Source organism: Kryptolebias marmoratus, linkage group LG16 (assembly GCF_001649575.2).
Source record: "Kryptolebias marmoratus isolate JLee-2015 linkage group LG16, ASM164957v2, whole genome shotgun sequence".
Lineage (NCBI taxonomy): Eukaryota > Metazoa > Chordata > Actinopteri > Cyprinodontiformes > Rivulidae > Kryptolebias > Kryptolebias marmoratus.
The window spans coordinates 28,565,136-28,585,749 of NC_051445.1; the positions used below are offsets into that span (position 1 = coordinate 28,565,136).

At 39.6% G+C, this 20,614-nt stretch overlaps 1 protein-coding gene across 12 annotated transcripts in view; it reads left to right on the plus strand.

Annotated features, from left to right (window-relative positions):
- Positions 1-20,614, plus strand: part of adgrb1a (adhesion G protein-coupled receptor B1a) — a 316,467-nt gene that overhangs the window by 44,660 nt on the left and 251,193 nt on the right. For all 12 annotated transcript variants that reach the window (XR_005234257.1, XM_037980552.1, XM_017436779.3 and 9 more), the window contains one exon: positions 15,312-16,229. Coding sequence is in view for 11 of the 12 variants with exons in the window: in XM_037980552.1 (XP_037836480.1) it covers positions 15,500-16,229 (730 nt within the window). In the remaining variant the exon portion in view is untranslated. The remainder of the gene's footprint in view (positions 1-15,311; positions 16,230-20,614) is intronic.

The following is a 20,614-nucleotide window of genomic DNA, read 5'->3' on the forward strand; positions in this document are numbered from 1 at the left end:
TGATTAGGATGCCTCATTGACACCTTCCTTTGGGAATATCCAACTGGAAAATGACCTTGGGGAAGACCCAAGGGATTATGTATCCTTTCTAGCCTGGGAACACCTTGGGATCCTCGGGAGGAGCAGGACAGTGTCACTGGAGAAAGGAATGTCTGGATTTCACTCCTGGACCTGTTGCTTCCGTGACCTGACTAGCAGTAGAATATGGATGAATGGATGGTTGATGATCATTTATCAAATCATTAACTAATAGATTTGGAGGATAAAGATCTTATGTTCAATAATCCACATTTAATGGGATATTTTTTTCTGTTTTGGCAAAGTAACTGTTTACTATTATAAGATTTTTATTGTTTATTTTTCTTGAGCTCATGTTTGGTTTATTTAATTAGAATCATGGTTCAGCTAACACTGTATCAGTTGGGGTTTGGGTGGGTAAAAGAGGAGAAGCCGCAGAGAGGTGTGTAAGACTACAACTCTGCTTCATGGACTGGACCCTGGGTTGTCAATAATTTAGATGGAATTCCTAGAAAGAAGAACAGCTCCTTTCAAAGTGGGTTGGATGCCGTCTTCCTGCATCAGACCAGATTTCCCCAAAATGCACTCCAATTATCTACATAGCCCACATTGTTTTCAGAACACCACCTGGAAATCCAGTGGTTGAACGATGGCATGCAGCTAAGCATGTCATTGTTGGTCAAATATATAAAACTGACAGAGTCATGGACATTTTTTGTGTTAGCTAAGCTTGATTAGCGGTGGCAGCCATTTTGTATGGAGTTGACTCCAAAGGGTAGGGAGTTGTAGATATCCACCCATTGATTACTTTCTAAAAGTTTCATTAATATCCATGTGGTTCACAAAATATTTTGCTAGCTAACAAGTAAAAGTTATTGGAATTGCTTTAAAAACACATCTTGTGCAAGCAGTTATTGCTCAAAGTATGTGGTAGGAATGACTCAGCTACTGTCACACCAAAGTTTGTTAGTTTTGTATTTAATTTCATTTTTTCTGCCTCATCAGCATTTTGTTTTTGTTTCTTTTTTTTATAAATTATTTTATTTTATAAGATGAGTCTACACACTGAGTTCACCTCCTTCTCCACCACACCTGACAATTTTTTACCTAAGGTCAGTCGACCGTGTCTGTTATCTTGAATGGGGTTGACTACAAAAGGTAATCAACTGTAGATGCACATTCAATAATTGAGCTTTGAACGTTTCATTAAAATCTGCCCAGTGGTTCATTGAATATTTTGCTAAAAGACAAACACACACACACAGGTAAAAACACTATCGCTCTATCTCAATAATGATATCCATTAAAGGTTGCATTTAACTCTGAATCTATTTGAACTCAACCATTGACTGTTGTCTTTGGAGTAATTACTTTTCATTATTGTTCTTTCTTTGAATTGTGGTCAGAGCAGCATTTAGCTGATGCAGTACACAGTCTCAACAGTAAACCTAATAATAGACATGTTCAATTACACTCATGGGGCTTTATCGGCACAACTGTTATCGTGCTGTAAACAGTGCTGACGTCTGTTTGCTGTCTGCAGCCGACACTATGGACTTTGACTGATGCGTTCTGACAGCATCACAATGTTTCTGCTACAGGAGCGGCTCAGTGAGGAGATCGGTTCATTCATATGTCCAGATCTGTGCTCTACACAAGGTAGCTCAACAGAGCTGATAGAAAACAATGACCATTTCACTCATGGTAATATTAAGCAGTGACTTATATAATTCTGAAACATTCTACAAATGGACTGGGACTACCAATTTTCTAAATTGCAGGTTTTAGATATGATTTAGTTAATTTTAGCTTTTAGCTAAAAATGTATGAAGTTTTAGTTACAGTTTTACTAATTTTAGCATTTTGCCACAGTTTTACTGATTGTAGATTTTAACTAGTTTTGTTAATTTAAAACTTTAGCTACAGTTTTGCTGACTTTAGCTTTTAAATATGTTTTGGCAGCTTTTAGATTGTAGTTAGCATTTTGGTAATTTTAGCTTTTAGTTGTGGTTTTGCTCACCTTAGTTCTGCTAATTTTATTTTTTAGCTGATTTTACCTTTTACCTACTGTTTTGGTATTTTAAACTTTTAACTACTGTTTTGCTAATTTTAGGTTTTCACTGTTCTGCACGTTTTAGCTTGTGTTCTGATCATTTATCCGTCTGTTCTGATCATTTCTGCTTTTGCTCTTTTCATTTGAGCTTTTTTCTGCTTGTTTGAACATTTTAGTTTCAGCTTCTTCAGTAAATTTCAGGCAAAGGCATCAGGCACTCAGCGTTCACACTGCACTTTTGCAGGAAATTCTATTTTTTTACATTCAATTTTTTTATATTTTTAAAATATCAGTTTGTTTTCTTATAAGTCTGGAATTTCATAATGATATGGTCTCTAGAGCAGCTCTTGTCCTATAAGTGTAAGGTATGATGGTCATCATTAGTGGCTAATTAGGTACTGTGGATACCATCATTAACCGTAGTTGCCTAGCATTGTTGTCTTGCATCAAAAAAGGGTTTCTTTTGGGTTTGGGTTATTTCACGGTTGCCATTGGTAACCGTGAAATAACATTGATCAGCTGTATGACATGAAATGCTATTTCATGGTTACCAATGGCAATCACGGAGAAAAGAGCGAAGAAACTAAATTTCACTGAGGCACAACTTGATATGCTGGTCAATCAGGTGGAGAACAGAAAAAAATATAAGTTTTGGGAGCCGCAGTCGTGGCGTTGCAATTACAAATAAAAGGAAGTGCTATGAGCAGCAATTACTGTTAATTCAGTGGGTGGGACACAGAAAAAGTGGTCAGATTTTAGGGTGGAGGCAAAAAAGCGACTAACCGGCCACCGCCAGAGCATGTCAGCTACAGGTAGGGGTAAAGGCGTACTGAATTGACACCGTTTGAAAGAAGGATGGACAGTGTCTTGCTGAAAAGTGATCGGGCGTGCCCCCCGAGGGAGCGCGCACGGGTGTGAGAGGTATTAAAGCGCGCCTCCTCTGCGCTCTGGGGAATCCGTGTATCATTTGTTCTTTCCATTTTCAATTGACTATCAAAAATCAAATAATGATTAATAATGATAATGGTTATTTTTTCTTTTGTTTTTTACTATAACACCAAAAACGAAAAAAATCCTGTTTTTTTATATGCAACTTTTAGGCTAAGATTGGAAACACAAAATCGAAAAACGGGCAGCAGGAAAGAATTTGATTTTAATATTTATTTGGTCGGGTTTAGGTGACTCGGAAGTGGCTTTATGTGGCAGTTGAGGTAATGTAGTAGCTACTATGGCAGCGCTAGAACCACTGATAGAGGACTCGTTTAACAGCGGTTTGATTCTCGAAACAATACGTAAGTCTCCATGGCTGATGGGTCTGACTGGATTATCTGGTCCTGATCGATCGAACAAACATGCCTCATTACGTCCCCGAGCGCATCCTCCATCGCCGCCATGTTGGATGGATCTCTCCTTTCTCTAAGAGCCGACAGGAGTAAACACAGAGCGAGCAGCTATGACCGGATTTCCTATCACGTGGAATTACCTTTCACAAGTAAGACTGAACAATAATTTTGGTTATTTGGCCATTTATTATAATATGTCATTGTAGCTATCGTTATTTGGTAAACACAATACTAACAGGAGGAACTGCCGCTCCTCTCTCATTCGCTCTTTCTGTTTTGTGTTTTTTTTCTTCACATTTTTAGGGTTTCTCAGTAACACAGATTTAAGGAGGCAATGGGAAGCTGCAGTAAGAAGGGAGGGTTTTGTTGCTACAGTTGTCTCAGCTCTGTAGTGAACATTTCAAACCAGAGGACTTTAACAGGACCAGCTTAGAGATGATGTGACCCCACCTGTCTTCAGCTTCCCAGGTCATCTCCAAAAAAAAGAGGTTTTTTTTTACTGTACATGTTAACAGAAATGTCTATGATTCATGTGTAAAACTAAAGTTAAAATTACACTTAGTTAAACATGTTTTTACCTGTTAGTTTTTTCTGCATGTTTAGGAATTAAGGATGTGTTGTGTATTACAATACACTGTAGGATACTAAAACCTTTTCAAGTTGTTTTTAATTAAATTGTTTTTAAGTATTATGTGTCTTATATTTTAGGAACACAGAAACCTGAAGGAAAGCTGCAGACAGCTTCCAGTCGACCTTTCTCTCTCTGACAGTGAAGCTCAGCTCTCCAGCCCTAGTTAAAGCTGGGCAGCGTAAGACCCTGCAATGACCTGGAGTTTTCAAAGATTACTTTTCCAGGCCTTTAAAAAATGTGTGTATGTGTGTGTGCATGCACAGCACACAAAAATATAAAGAATTTATTGATGTGGTGTCTATGGAAGGCTCAGGATTGTGTGTATTTGTGTGTGAGAGAGTAAAATAAATTGATATGAACAATAAAACTTGTTTCTTTATTAAAATATGAAGTATATTGAAATATACATTTATTAATATGCCATACTATATGTCTGTCTTTGTTAAAGAGCATAAAACAAAGTATTTTAGCATGATATCACATATTTTTAATATGTGAAAGCATCCTGTATCATAACTACATCTCTGCTGTTTGTAATTAACCAAACTGTGTGAAAATCGGGTAAAGATTCAAAGAGTTCTGATTATTTTAGTTGGGCATAAAGCTTCCTCAGTACAAAGAGATGAACTAGGGGGCACTTGAAGGACCCAGCCAAGATGGCGGCTGAGCTGACACGTCAGCTCCAACAGACAGTGTCTGTCTTCTAGCTGTCTATGTAAACAATGTCTATGGTAGCCAGTAACAAGCTAACGTTTGTTGTTTGCTAGGGCTCCTTACCAAACTTCCGGGTCACCTAAACCTGACCAAATAATTATTAAAATCAAATTCTGTCCTTCTGCCTGTTTTTCAATTTCTTGTTTTCAATCTTAGCCAAAAAGTAAAATATGAAAAACCAGGCGTTTTTTGTTTTTGGTGTTATAATAAAAAAACAAAATAACCAGTCCATTTTTCATTAGATTTTTGATTGCCAATTGAAAATGGAAAGAATGAATGATACACGGATTCTGGGGGTTTGGAAAGAGAAACAAATAGTCGTCACTGACTGTATTGTCAGTTAAGCTAGCAACATGCCTTAACTCTTCTGCAGTTGTCTCTGAGACATCTCTGCTACTTCCTCTCAAATGAGGCGTTCTCCTAAAGCGGTCAAAAGCGTTGGCACGAACAATCGATCTGCACATGGATCCTGCTCCTTCCTGGTTATTTGACCAATAGGAGAGTAGCTGGACAAGAAGGCATTTGCATATTGAGACAGAAATGCACACGGTAAAGTAAAAAAGAGGAGACGAGAAAATGTCTAAAGAACAAACGCATGTTTAAGAAAAAGGCAAAAAAATATATAAACATTACTTGACGAAAATGGATGTGTAAGAGAAAAGGTAAAACAAAATATAAACATTACTCGTGGAAAAAAAAAAAAAAAAAAAAAAAAAACATTTGTGACAGTTGTATTAATTCTCAAATTCACAATTTTTGCTGAACTTATTCTAAAAGTCATTTCTCATCCTTACAACCTAAACTTCAAGCACTAACTGATTACACAAAATCTGTTTTACGGACTTTTTCACTGACTATTGCGGTCAGTTCTGTCTGTTAGCAAAATATCTCATGAACCACAGAATGGGTTTTATTGAAACTCTCAGACAGTAATCACTGGGTGTACTCCATTACCTCATCAACCTTTGGAGTAAACCTAATTCAAAATGGTCACCACAGCTAACTAACCTTAAAACTATAGAATAGTTACAATTTAGCAAGTTTTACAAATTCTGAGCTAAGCTTTGGTGTGGTAGTAGTTAAGAGTCATTCACAACAAATACTCCTTTTTTCCTTCATTACTTTTATTTATTCAGATAAAAAACAAAACAACAACAAACCCCATTGAGATCAAGATCTCTTTTACAAGTAACATTATAGGATAAAACATACAATTATTTTACCCACTAAAATTATTATCCACTAAGGCAGTGAATATAAACACAAGCAGTAGTTAATAAAAACAGGCAATGATTAAAATACAGTTACTCCGGATATGACGGTTTCCTCCCACAGACCAAAAACATGCATGTTAAGTTAATTGATGACTCTAAAATTGTCCCTAGGTGTGAATGGTTGTTTGTCTCGTTCGTCTATATGTGGCCCTGCGATGGACTTGCGACCTGTCCAGGGTGTCCCCCGCCTCTCGCACAGTGACTGCTGGGGATAGGCACCAGCTCCCCGCGACCCAAAATCGAGAAGTGGGTAAAGAAAATGGATTGATGGATGGATGGATTAAAATATAGGTAATGGTTAAAAACAAATGCAACGTTCATAGGTCTCAATTACTATTTTTCAGGACAAAAACCTCTAAAATAAATGAGGTCTGGCAATTTCAGATCAGTGTACAGGCTATTCCATGCTGAGGGGAAGCAAAGATTCTTCTCCCTAATTCAGTTCTGACACAAGGAACCAGTAAATGGACAACATTGTTAGAGCATAAAGCATAGTGGCTTAGTTCTTTGTAGAAAAAGTGCACATATAAGAATAAGAAGCACAATAGGCCCTTGTAAATTGGAGTTATCCAGTGTGTATACCTGCATGCATTCTGGATGAGTGCAAGTGTTCCACATTGTGTGACAATCTTGCTTAAAATGTTGGCATGAACTATTCGCACCAAGCCCATTTGTCTGTTAGGAAAAAAAAACAAAAATCTCATGAACCAGCGGACAGATTTTAATGAAACTCTCAGAAAGTAATTATTTGATGTACATCTACACAGGGGTACATCTACACCTGATTAACTTTTGGAGTTAACCCTTTTTAGGATGGCCAACAAAACTATGGACCTTATCCAACAAACAGACACAGACTAAGAATCTGATGTGGTGATAGCTGAGAGTTATCCCCAAAATTTACTTTGAGTACTAAAACATCTTGTCATATTGAATGCGACTGTGCATAGCATCATTTACAAGTTTTACCAAAACAGCTCTAACTTCACCATTTCTCATCACAAGATGGTCAAAAACTAAAACTCTGGCATGAAAGATAACGGGCAACGTGCATTCCTTCAAAGAATGCCAGGCCTTTTAATTTTTAAAGCCTTTTTAAGACTCAAGTTGTGTGGGTGCCACAGTGAAATTGAATAGTGAGCTACTGTGTGTGTGTATGTGCATGCCTGCGAGAGAGAGAGATGTCTTTGTTCTGCTTATTAGAAACGCCTTGACATTTACCACAGTAAACACATTCATCAGCAGAGACAGATGATTATCTGTTTAATTTCAGAGCATCACAGGTTTTGTTGATGCAGTCATTAGCGTGCAGATGTACAGAAATGCCAGCAGTTGTTGGAAAAAAAAACAAAAAAACATTTGTTTATCAAAGCAATTTTTGTTTATCACAAATGTTATTTTGATATTAGCCTTTCTATCTCAGGGAAATGAAGTAATCTGTCATATGTTTTGTTACCTAAAAGAAGTTAAAAAAAAAAAAAAGATGCTATCATGTTTTCATTCAGAGTAAAACTTTCTATTCTAGGTTAGGTCACACACACAAGTGCACACGCACACATGTGTCTGTGTGTCTGTGTATATATATATATATATATATATATATATATATATATATATATATATATATGTATACACACACACACACACACACACAGACATACTGCCTGGCCAATAAAAAAAAGTCGCCACCTGGATGTAACTAAACAAATAGATACAAGCCTCCTATTGGATAATTACTGCATGGGCGATTATGTTTGCATCAAGCAGAGAAAACATCTAAAGAGATTGCAGAAACTACTAAAATTGGGTTAAGACCTGACCAATGCATTATTAGAAACTGGAAGGATGGACCCATCGTCTTCAAAGAAGAAATGTGGCTGGAAAAAAGTCCTGAATGATCGTGATTGGCGATCACTTATATGTTTGGTGAAATCAAATTGAAGAAAAACAACAGTAGAAGTCAGGGCTACGTTTAATAGTGAAAGTAAGAGCATTTCCACATGCACAATGCAAAGAGAACAGCTTTATAGCCTTAAGAAAACCACTAATCAGTGAGACTAACTGGAAAAAAAGACTTCAGTTTGCTAGGGAGCATAAAGATTGGACTCTGGAGCAATGGAACGTGATGTGGTCTGATGAGTCCAGATTTACCCTGTTCCAGAGTGATGGGTGCATCAGGGTAAGAAGAGAGGCAGCTGAAGTGTTTCACCCATTATGCCTAGTGCCTACTGTACAAGCCTGTGGGGGCAGTGCTATGATCTGGGGTTGCTGCAGTTGGTCAGGTCTAGGTTCAGTAACAGTATGTGCTCAAAGAATGAGGTCAGCTGACTACCTGAATATACTGAATGACCAGATTATTCCATCTGTGGAGTTTTTCTTCCCTGATGGCACGGGCATATTCGAAGATGACAATGCCAGGATTCATTGAGCTTGAATTGTGAAAGAGTGGTTCAGGGAGCATGAGACATCATTTTCACTCATGGATTGGCCACCACAGAGACCTTAACCCCGTTGAGAATCTGTGGGATGTGCTGGAGAAGGCTTTGCGCAGCGGTCAGACTCTACTATCATCAAAGCAAGATCTTGGTGAAAATTAATGCAACCCTCGATAGAAATAAATCTTGTGACATTACTGAAGCTTATCAAAATAAGGCCACAGTGCGTGTGTGCCGTAATCAAAGCTAAAGGCGGTCCAACGAAATTTTAGAGTGCGTAACCTTTTTTTTTAATGGCAACTTTTTTGGGGGCTAGGCAGTGTACATGTGTGTGCTTGAGAAATACCAAGGGAAAGAGGAAAGAATGCCGTAAAAGCTTTGATAATGTTGATTGTGTCATTGTTGTAAATTCTTGTTGATAACAAAATATATATTTGAATATAAAAATGTCATCAGTTTAATCTTTACATCATTCCCTTTGTTGCTGTTTCTTCCTTTCAGCTGCACACTGTCCATTAGCAAACTGGCCTCTGTGATCAATTTCCACTACTAAAAACTGCTATGAGTTTTATTCCCGACACATCATTTTGCAAATAAAAGAACTGATGATGCAGAGGAGTCATTTTGTACAAATTGTGCTTTAGAAACGAGAAAATTCATCTATTTGTTGCAAAGCTTGTGTTTTCTTTTTGGGTCTTTCACAGTGCAGCATAGAATCAGGTCCCTGAGCTATGCTGCTAATCAGTCTGTAATCCCCGAACTGCTGATGTGACAAGTGATGTGCCATGTGACTCTATCATTTTCTCATCAATGCTCTCTTTGTCTCGATCTGCATGTGTGTCTGAGTGTGTGGGACTGTGGTTTCCCTGTGATTGAGACATTTTTGGGATTGACTTACAGAGACGGGCTTTTGGGTGTGTTTACATGGAATCAAGCTCCTGGGTTGTTGACTGAAGCAACATGTTATCTCAATCTTAAAATGATGAATAATTTTAAACTACAAAACAGCTACATTTCATGTAGATACATCTCTTAACTGGTTATATGATTTTTGATTGTTTTATTAACCTGTTTGCTATGGCTTAGTGGTTAGAGCAGTTGTCCTCCAATGAGATAGTTGGAGGTTTGATTCCACTAGTGTGCCACATGTTGAAGTGTCCCTGGGCAAAACATTGAACCCTCATTGCCTCTGATGTGTACCCCACTGGTGTATGAATGGTCTAAAGCACTGATTAGTATGGAGATAAATTAGTCTCAAAAGTATTAATATAAGCATTCAACAAGATATTTATGCATACAAATGAATATACATTTGTGAATGTATACTCATTTTGACTACTTTATTTCAAATGCAGAGTCCACACAAAAATACAAGAAAAATATATTTTCCTAATACTTTTTCACATGAAGAATAACCTACTTATTTTAGATAGTTTATTTCAAATGAACAGTACATAAAATACATTTTTTGGGGGAGCTAGTAATGTTAACTTAAGCATATGTGTTTTAATTTAGAGGTTATAAGCTACTGTGCCTAGTCAGAAATGGTGTCTTTTCCAATAACAGTTTTACTGGATAATAAATCCAGTAAAGCTCAGATGTCCCAGCTTTCCATCGGTCTCCAACGCAGCTTTACATTTGTGATTCTGGAGCATGACGAAAGTCTCAAAAGTCACATGCTCAGACAAGCGGATTTGTGCACCTGTGTTGACTGATATGTTCACAGCAGGTGATTTGAGCACATTTTTTTAATTATTTGTATGTGTAGCATACTTATACTTGTGCAGTTTGAAATGAATATGTTTGAAAAACTGCTTATGCATTTTTGAATCTTGTGGTATGCTTGTGGACCGTGTTGTACACTTGTGTTCATACTTTGAGGTTAATTTATCCCCATAGATTAATCTTTTTAGAAAGAGGTATTCTGATTAACTTTGTAGAGATGTAGTAGAGTGCTGTGTTAATGGGTAAATGAGGGCAGATAGTGTTGAAAAGTGCTTTGAGTGGCCTGGTTAGAAAGGTGTTATAAAAGTATAGTCCATTTAAAATATAGATACCGTATTTTCTGCACTATAGGACGCAATGGATTATAAGACACACTGTTAATGAATAGTCCATTTTCGAACTTTAGTCATATATAAGGCACACCAGAGTATAAGATGCATTAAGCGAAACAAAACAGTCCCCTGTCTTGACAGTAACAGGATTATCCAGCAGAGCACTAAACATTTGGTGATCTGACTCCCTCAGTTCTAATAGCAGGGGAGGCACCAGGCAAGGGGTAGTATAAGATGTGGACCTTTTGACTGAAGGTCTGGAGACAGAAGAGATTGAGCTGTCAATAAGTAGCAGCTCTTTATGCTTTCTTAAAGGTCCATTCACTTAACAACTGTCAGTTTTCAGGTGAAAAATGTTTGGCTCATGTTTGTTGGTTGAGCTTTTTGTATTAGTTGGAGATACAGAGCTGCTGGGATGAGGCCCGATGAAGGAAGGTAAAATAGGATAAGACGTGAAGCAGGCAAAGATGAAATGAGACAGTATGGCTCATTGAACTGGGAAAAAAAAACATTTAGTCATAAGTGATATTAGACTCTGTGACTTTACAACAGCAGAGGTTTATGACAAACAAACAGACGAACTTTAGAATGTCTTTAATGATGCTGAAAATGCACTGAAATCCATCCATCCATTTTCTTTACCTGCTTCTCATTTCTTGGTCGTGGGGAGCTGGTGCCTATCTCCACCAATGCACTGAAATCACTGGACAAATTTTAATAAAATTCAGATGTAATATATATATATATATATATATATATATATATAAACTTTAGCGCTGACTGATGTAGTCAACTCTGTTTGTCTGTTAGTAAAATATTTGTGAAGCACCGGACAGATTTTACTGAATCTTTCAGAAAATAATCACTAGATGTACCTCCACAACAGATTATTTTTTAGAGCCAACCCTTTTGAAGATGACTTCATTTAGAAAACACAAAAAATGTTTTAACTCAGTCAGTTTTTTTCAGATTTTGAGCTAAAATTTGAGGTGGTAGTAGCTGACAATCATTCACAACACAGACTGTGAGTGGGAGACCTTCCAATACTGCATTATATTCTGCATGATGTTATTTTCAAGGTTTAATAAAAACAGCTCCAACTCTCAACATGAGATGACCTTCAAGTAAAACTGGTGTGTGTGTATATATATATATTTATACCTTACCGTGGTGGAGGGGTTTGAGTGTCCCAATAATCCTAGGAGCTATGCTGTTAGGGGCTTCTTGCCCCTAGTAGGGTCACCCAAGGCAGACAGGTCCTAGGTGAGGGATCAGACAAAGTTCAGCCCAGAGAGATCCCTTATGATGAGTAAAATTATTGGACACAGTGTTCCCTCGCCCGGACGCGGGTTACCGGGCCCCACTCTGGAGCCAGGCCTGGAGGTGGGGCATGTTGGCGAGTGCCTGGTGTCCGGGCTTATGCCCATGAAGCCTGGCCGGCCACAGCCCGAAGAGGATACGTGGGTCCCCCTTCCCATGGGCTCACCACCTATAGGAGGGGCCAAAGGGGTCGGGTGCATTGTGGGATGGGTGGTGGCCGAAGGTGGGGACCTTGGTGGTCTGATCCTCGGCTACAGAAGCTGGCTCTTGGGACGTGGAATGTCACCTTTCTGGTGGGGAAGGAGCCTGAGCTGGTGTGTGAGGTTGAGAGGTTCCGGCTAGAAATAGTCAGGCTCACCTCAACGCACGGCTCTGGCTCTGGAACCAGTCTCTTTGAGAGGAGCTGGACACTCTTTCACTCTGGAGTTGTCCCCGGTGAGAGGCGCCTAACAGCAGTGGGCATCCTTGTTGCCCCCCATCTTGGTGCTTGTACGTTGGGAGTTCGTTTAGGAGTCCTTGGAGGGGTTACTGGAGAGTGCCCCTCCTGGGGACTCCCTTGTTCTGCTGGGGGACTTCAACGCTCACGTGGGCAATGACAGTGAGACCTGGAGGGTTGTGGTTTGGAGGAACGGCCCCCCTGATCTGAACCCGAGTGGTGTTCTGTTGTTCGACTTCTGTGCTCGTCATGGATTGTCCATAACGAACACCATGTTCAAACATAAGGGTGTCCATATGTGCTCTTGGCACCAGGACACCCTAGGTGGCAGTTCAATGATCGACTTTGTTGTCGTTTCATCTGATCTGCGGCCGCATGTCCTGGGCACTCGGGTGAAGAGAGGGGCGGAGCTGTCAACTGACCACTACCTGGTGGTGAGTTAGCTCCTATGGTGGGGGAGGATGCCGGTCAGACCTGGCAGGCCTAAACATATTGTGAGGGTCTGTTGGGAACGTCTGGCGGAGTTTCCTGTTAGGTGGGGCTTTAACTCCCACCTCCAGGAGAACTTCGAACATGTTCCGGGGGAGGTGGGGGACATTGAGCCCGAGTGGGCCATGTTCCATGCCTCCATTGTTGAGGCGGCTTATCGGAGCTGTGGCTGCAAGGTAGTTGGTGCCTGTCGCAGCGGCAACCCTCAAACCCGTTGATGGACACCGGTGGTGGGGGATGCTGTCAGACTGAAGAAGGAGTCCTATAGGGCCTTTTGGCTTGTGGGATTGCATTTCTGCTTTTTGCAGATGATGTGGTCCTATTGGCTTCATCAGGCCGTGATCTACAGCTTTCACTGGAGCTGTTCACAGCCGAGTGTGAAGCAGCTGGGATGAGGATCAGTGCCACCAAATCCGAGGCCAAGTTCTTGAGCCGGAAAAGGGTAGAGTGCCTTCTCCGGGTCGGGGAGGGTGTCCTGCCCCAAGTGGAGGAGTTTAAGTATCTTGGGGTCTTGTTCACGAATAAGGAAAAATGGAGCGGGAGATAGACAGGCAGATTGGTGCAGCGTCTGCAGTGAAGCAGGCACTGTACCGGTCTGTCATGGTGAAGAGAGAACTGAGTCAAAAGGCGAAGCTCTCGATTTACCGGTCGATCTACGTTTCTACCCTCATCTATGGTCACAAGCTTTGGGTAGTGACCAAAAGAACAAGATCACGAATACAAGCGGCTGAAATGAGTTTTCTCCGCAGGGTGTCTGGGCTCTCCCTTAGAGATAGGGTGAGAAGCTCTGTCATCCGGGAGGGACTCAGAGTAGAGCCGCTGCTTCTCCACATCGAGAGGAGCCAGGTGAGGTGGCTCAGGCATCTGGTTAGGATGCCTCCTGGACGCCTCCCTGGTGAGGTGTTCCGGGCACGTCCAACCGGGAGGAGGCCCAAAGGAAGACCCAGGACACGCTGGAGTTGTTTCTCGGCTGGGCTGGGAACGTCTTGGGATTCCCCTGGAGGAGCTAACCCAAGTGGCTGGGTAGAGAGAAGTCTGGGTTTCCCTGCTTAGGCTGCTGCCCCCGCGACCTGACCCCGGATAAGCGGAAGAAGATGGATGGATGGATGAATATATATATATATATATATATATATATATATATATATATATATATATATATATATATATATATATATATATACCAGCAACCCCCCAAAATTATGCAAATAAAAACAAAATCCCCATCTAACATTTCATTCAATATTTTATTCTTTGTCTCATGCAACACAGACAAGAGAGAAATATACAAGCCCTGTGTTATACAATATATATTGTATATATATACAAGGAAAAAACAACGTATTTCAGTGAGCTGAAGGTATACTATTTTAAAACAAAAACAAACTAAGAATATTAATTAGAACCAGATTGTTTACCATTTTGAAACTGATTTCCAAATCATAAATATTTGTTGCCCTGTCATTAATTGTAACAATGTAAAATACTAGGAAGCTGCCTTCTGTAATTAAATAATGTGTAAAAGAATGAACAGGACCAAAGTGAAATTTACTGCATGTATTGTTTGTATTATTTTAAAAGGGTAAATATCTACTGATTGTTTTTGGCTTTAGTAAGTAAAATCAAAAACTTCAGTACTGACTGTTAGAATTTGGGTTTTTGTATTCAGTTTGTTGTCTTCGTGTTTCTGTTTGATTTTATTGTTTATTTTATTCAGTTATCTTGTTAGTTTGGTTCTTGTTCTTTGTGTCTTGGTTCCCTGTGCCTCTGCCATCATTCTCTTCGCCTCAGTATTTCTTGTCTGCCTGCAACGCCCATCTACACCTGTCCTAAGCCTTGCAATCATCTCACCTGTGCCCACTTCCCCTAATTGCCTCCTGTGTTTAAAAACCCGGTCATCTCCTCCACTCTCCGCTGATTCATTGTTCATTCTTTATGGTACTTCACTCCTTGCCCGTTGTTTCTTTTTAATGTGCTGTCTAGTTTTCTTGTGTCTCATCCTTCGTGTTTCCTGGAGTCCTGTTTGTAAGTTTTTGTTATTTAGTTGCTGCTTCACCAGCCTTTGTTTTCCGTTTTGTAAATAAATTAGTTTTTTGTATATGAGTCTGCACTCTGGGTTCGCCTTCATCTCTCTGAGTCCTGACACTGACTCTGTTTTCAGCCTCATAACGTAAAGTAATGAATGGCTGCAGGTGTTGTTTTTTGTAAATAATAGTCTTATAATTGGGCAAATGATTGTGCTGGCAGATGAAGAATGAGAGCAGACACAAGATGAAAGCAGTTGTCTCTCAGGAGAAGACCAATCTGACTTTGCATAATGAAGAAAAACCCTAACTAAATTGCTACCTCCCTCCTTCCATCTGCCTCTATTCAACTTCCTGTCCTCCAGAGCCCCCTAGTTTCGGCTGTTGCTCTGAGTAAATGGCACAGAGGCTGATAGTGATTTCCCATTGTGAGATAAATAGGATGTGTGTAATCCTGTTAAAATGTCTGATTCGATACAAAGTCTAATCTGTATCTTGTTTTTTTCCCATTTCACAGATTCTGGTGAATTGAGGGGTTGGCTTGCGCAGCTTTGAAACTTTCTCTGGATCTTTGAGACAAAACCAAATTTCCCCATCTTTTTCCTCTTTGCCTTTGTTTTTTCCTCCTGCAAAGCTGGGCAATTGAATCATCCAAAGTCAACAATCAGCCATATACCTGTGATACTGCCTTCTTCAGAGTAAATCATGACAAACTTTTTTCTCGTCAGTGGCCGAACAAAGTGGCCTTTTTCAGCGCTGCTCCTGTGTTTTACTTTTCTTCTTCTACTCATGAGGGGTCATGCAGCCCCCTCAGGGCCTGAGTCAGACTCCTGCTCCACCTTAGTTCAGAGCCGCTTCTTTGGCTTCTTTTTGTCTCCATCAGTGTTTCCCTCTGTGCCTTGTTCTTGGACCCTGCAGAACCCTGATCCGCGACGGTACACCATATTCATCAAGGTGACCAAACCTACAGAGGGCTGTGTGCCGTTACAACTCCGCACTTTTCAGTATGACTCTTTCCTGGAGACCACACGCACCTATCTGGGCATGGAGGGTTTTGATGAGATTGTGGGGCTCTGTGATATCTCTGTCCCGGTGGCCTTCCTTGAGGCTGGAAAGCAATTCCTACAAATGAGGAAAGGGCCTCCTAGGGCTGGTAGGCATGTCCCAGATGAGGATGGGGATTTTAAAACAGAATACCTGGTGGTGGGAAAGCGCAATCCGAGCATGGCAGCCTGTCAGATGCTGTGTCAGTGGCTAGAGGACTGCTTGGCCTCCAGCACATCTAAGAGGCCCTGTGGCATAATGCAGACTCCATGTTTGTGCTGGGACCCACCGCCGCAGCTCACTGAAGCTAAAAGTTGTTCCCACAATGGAGTTTACCTGGAAAGCTGTTTACCCAGCACCAAAGAGAGTGGGGGAAATGCTGAAATAAACGGTGAGTAGAAACTCTGTTGTTTAAATGAATTACGTCATTTTACGTCAAGTTGAAATCATCTTTGCTTTTCTGTAAAACAAGAATTAAAGACCTAGCATTCTTTGAAGCAATGCATATTACTTGTCACATTTTCTGTTAGAGTTTAAAACTAAGCTCATCTTGTGTGGAGAAATAAGTTGCAGCCGCTTTGGTCAAACCCTAAAATACATGCGATAATGCAAGATGTCACACTAAGAGTATATGTTGCAGATGACTCTCAGCTGCTACCACATTAATTTTTTGCTCAATAAATGTAAAACTGGCTGAATTATAGCAATTTTTGACTTGGCTACGGCAGCTTACTTGATATGGGTTGACCCAAATAGCTAATCAGTTGAAGATGTACATCAAGTGATTATTTTCTGAAAGTTTCAATAAAATCTGTTTAAATAAAATCTGATTCATAAAATATTTTGCTTACAGGCAAACAGGGTTGATTTCAACAGTTAATGCTAAAGTTTTCTGTAAAGTTCTCATGCAATGGATAGCACCTTGAGGATATGTTGTGAATGACTCTCAGCTATAGCTGGTGTGGTTGCAGAGTTTAGCACTTCATTTGTAAAACTGACTGAGTCATTGTTATTTTTGTGGTTTTTAAGGTCAGTTAAATGAGGTTGACTCCAAAGTTGAAGTTAAGCAGCTGTGTCTAATGATTACTCTCAGTAAGTTTCAATAAAATCCATCCAGTTGTTCATGAGATATTTTGCTTACAGACAGACATATGAACACAGAGACACAGGCAAAAACATTATTTTTCGTCTTCACCTAATGGCAGTGGGCGATGACAAGAATTCCTTTTAAGAAACTTAGTAGAAAAGATTTTGTGTAGTCTGTTCTTGAAAGGTCATTCTTTCTGTTTTGCATGGCAAAGAAATGGCGTCTTCAGTGGTAATTAGTCCAGGAAAATGTGTATGATTTGTGAAAAGTGAGGACGACTGTGTGACATTAGCTCAGAGGCACATGGAGTGCCTCAGTTGCAAGAGAGAGTGTGAGGGAAAGAACAAGAAAAATGGAAGGTTTAAGGTTTCCTCTGATGGAAGGGAGCTCTGTGACCTTGCTGTGTCTGCAGCAGATCCGGTACCCTCGCACTGCACTGACACTGGATCAGCCTCAGGGAAGCTTTTGGGAAAAGAGGAGAATCAAGTGCTGACATTGGATAGCTGTGGGGCTGCTCAGCACGGGGCAGGGAGGGGATGTTTCATGGATGTAAATAGTAGGGCCCTATGATTTCTGCAATGCAGAGAATGTGGACAGAATCATAGCCTTGGATGTTAAAAATTAAATGTACTGTAAAATACAAAATGTTGTGTATTGTGTGATTTTTTTTTTTTCTTTTCTTTTCTTAATAATCCAAGTACCTCTCACTTTTGTGGGTTGTGGGCTCTTGAAGCCTCCTTGCTGTGGCTGCTTCAGTCAGGAGGAAAGGATGAGTGGATGGAGGCAGGTTACTGAGAGCCGAAGCTAAAAGGTTTGCTGCAGGCATCCAAAACTTATTTATATTTAACACTAAGCACAAAGTTTATAACAAAACGACACCCAATCAATGCGCAAACAACTTTTCATTGATTTTTGTCGGCAAATGATTGACTACAACAGCAGGAAAACCTGTGACGACCAAACAGAGAGAAGCTAATGTTAGCACATCATCTTGCTACAACTAATTCTAGTTAACTTGTCCACATGAAAACACGTCACCTATATATATATATATATATATATATATATATATATATATATATATATATATACACACACACACACACACACACACATGAACTTTCTTTAAGGGAATTTTTTTGCTCAGTCAAGCCGAAAACTATTTAATGAAATGTCTGGTATAGAAATAAAAGTTGTCACCAAAACAATATATCCTCCTCCTCATCAGTGAATCAAATATCATATTATTATTATAAAACATAACAGTTTTGTGCTTTATTTTATGTACTAACTATGACATGTAATTTTTAGCTTTATATGTGAAGAACCTTATTGAGCACTTTATTACCACATTGAATTTTCTGGCTAACTGGAAAACTGTTCACTGTATTTTTGTTAAAACGTTTTAACATTACTGAAGTTGCATTTAGTTGTTTATACATTCGGAATTCACTTTCAATGTGAAAAAATTATGTTACCTGATAAAATATGGGGGGGGCAAGCAAAAAAAACAAAAAAAAGATTGTGGTAAGAACTTAAGCAAAATTCTCAGGGCCCTATAATAGAGCCAAAAGAATAAGCTAGCTAGACAGAAAGGCAGAAACCTAGGAGGCTAAGGGATCAAAGCTTAATTGTCTGCTGCCTGATCCTGGCTCCCTCCTCAGTGGACAGGATGTGGTCTGACAGCTCTATCGTTGCTTTGTCAGGACTATGGTCCGAGGGATAAAACATTTCTTGGCTCAACTTTCTACCCCTAACCTTCTCAGCTTCTATCTTATATAGCTTGTTCCTTAATAACTCTGTGGTCCCATTATTGCCCACAGGCAATAATGTTTTTGCCCTTGTCTGTCTGTGTGTTTGTGTCTTTTGTTTGCTATCAAAATATTTCACGAACCACTGAATAGATTTTAATAAAAACTCCTAGGAAGCAATGATCTGTTTCACATCTCCAACTGAATAACCTTTAGACTCATCCTAATTATAGATGGCTTCCACAGCCAACTGACCTTAAAAACACAAAAATATCTGTAACTCAGCCCATTTACCACTTATTTATCAAAACCTTAGTGTGTTAGTGTCTGAGACAGATCCCCGCACATATTCTGATTGCTAATAAATTATATAAGACTTCTAATAAAGATTTTGCCATTAACTGTTTGAAGTCAACTCTGTGTGTCTGTTAGCAAAATATCTTTTGAACAACTGGATGGATTTTTGTCTAGATTTGTTTTTTTTTTATTTTTCCCCTGGCCTTTTGCCAAGTCGGTTTTGATTTTTTTGTTCTGATTATTTTTGCCCTCTATCCTTTGTTGTTGTCTGTACCCCCCACGACCCTCCCGTACTAGGTCTTGTTCTCTTTTTTGTTTGCTTTTGGACGTCAGGAGCCATCCCTTGGGAGGGGGGTACTGTCAGGATTTGGGTTTTCTCAGTTTGTTTTCATGTTTCTTTTAAGTTTTGTTTTATGTATTAGTTTTCTGTTTCTGAGTCTGTCTCTCATGTCTGTGTTTTGAATTTTTTCCACTCCTCCCCAGTTGTCACTCACTCTGTCTCCTGCCACGCCCACCTCCACCTGCCAGCAATTGTCATTACTCACCTGTGCCCACTTACCTCGTCACCCTCTGTGTTTAAAACCCGGTCACTTCCCTCACTATATATAAAAAAAACATTCAAGCATTTTCTTTCTGTGTGCTTCGGATGAAGTGATCATGATCCTGTGTTTAACTATGAAGGCCTTTGATAATCTCAAACACAGGATTTGTATTTTGTTTTTGAAAAGTTGGCTGAATGGCTGATGGGATGGAACAAATTGGTGAAAAAGATAAAGTAAGGCCACAGAGTCAAAATGGATTCTGGATAAGTCAGAGAGCCAGGAATTTAAGGTGTGCTCTGCTGGAGCTAAGAAGGTGATGGTTATGTGTTTACCTTTGATGCCCACAACTGGTTTAGGTGAAAGTGATAAAAGAAGAGAAAGTGAGAAGTCAGGAAAATGTGGGTTTATTTCAGCTGATATCTTGATTACAATATTAAACAATATTTTGTGCATTATAAGTTTTTCTTTTATCGTGCAGCCCTACTGAACGAAAGCTTTCCCTTGACAATAATTGTGAATGACCTAAATCATTCAATAATTATTGAAAAACTAGTCTAAATCTACCTATCTTGATTTCAGAAGTGTACGTCAGCAGATTAAATATTTAATGTGGGGTTTGCTTCTAAGGTGTGTCTAACACAAGCTGAAGTGCAGTGGTGGAAAGTAACGAAGTACAAGTACTTCGTTACTGTATTTAAGTACAATTTTCATGTATCTGTACTTTACTTAAGTAGATTTAATAATGGATACTTTCTACTTTTACTCCACTACATTTTACAGTAAGTATCTGTATTTTCTACTTCACTACATTTCTACGAAACTGTTGCGTTACTCGTTACTTCCAAGTTGCATTTCGGTATTTTGATTTGTTCGTTAGTTTGAAAGTATCCAATGGCGAGAGAGGAATCAGTCCACTGAACCAATGCAAAGTAAGAAAGAACCATTAGCCCATTATCCCATATCTGTGCCTTCTGTCACTTTTTTCAGCAGTTAAAACTGTTTAATCCGTTGTTAACACGTCGTAAACTGCTTTTCCGAGCCGCCTTTAAATGCAGCATGAGCGCTAAGACGCTAGCTGGGTTTACAAATGTGGGGCAGC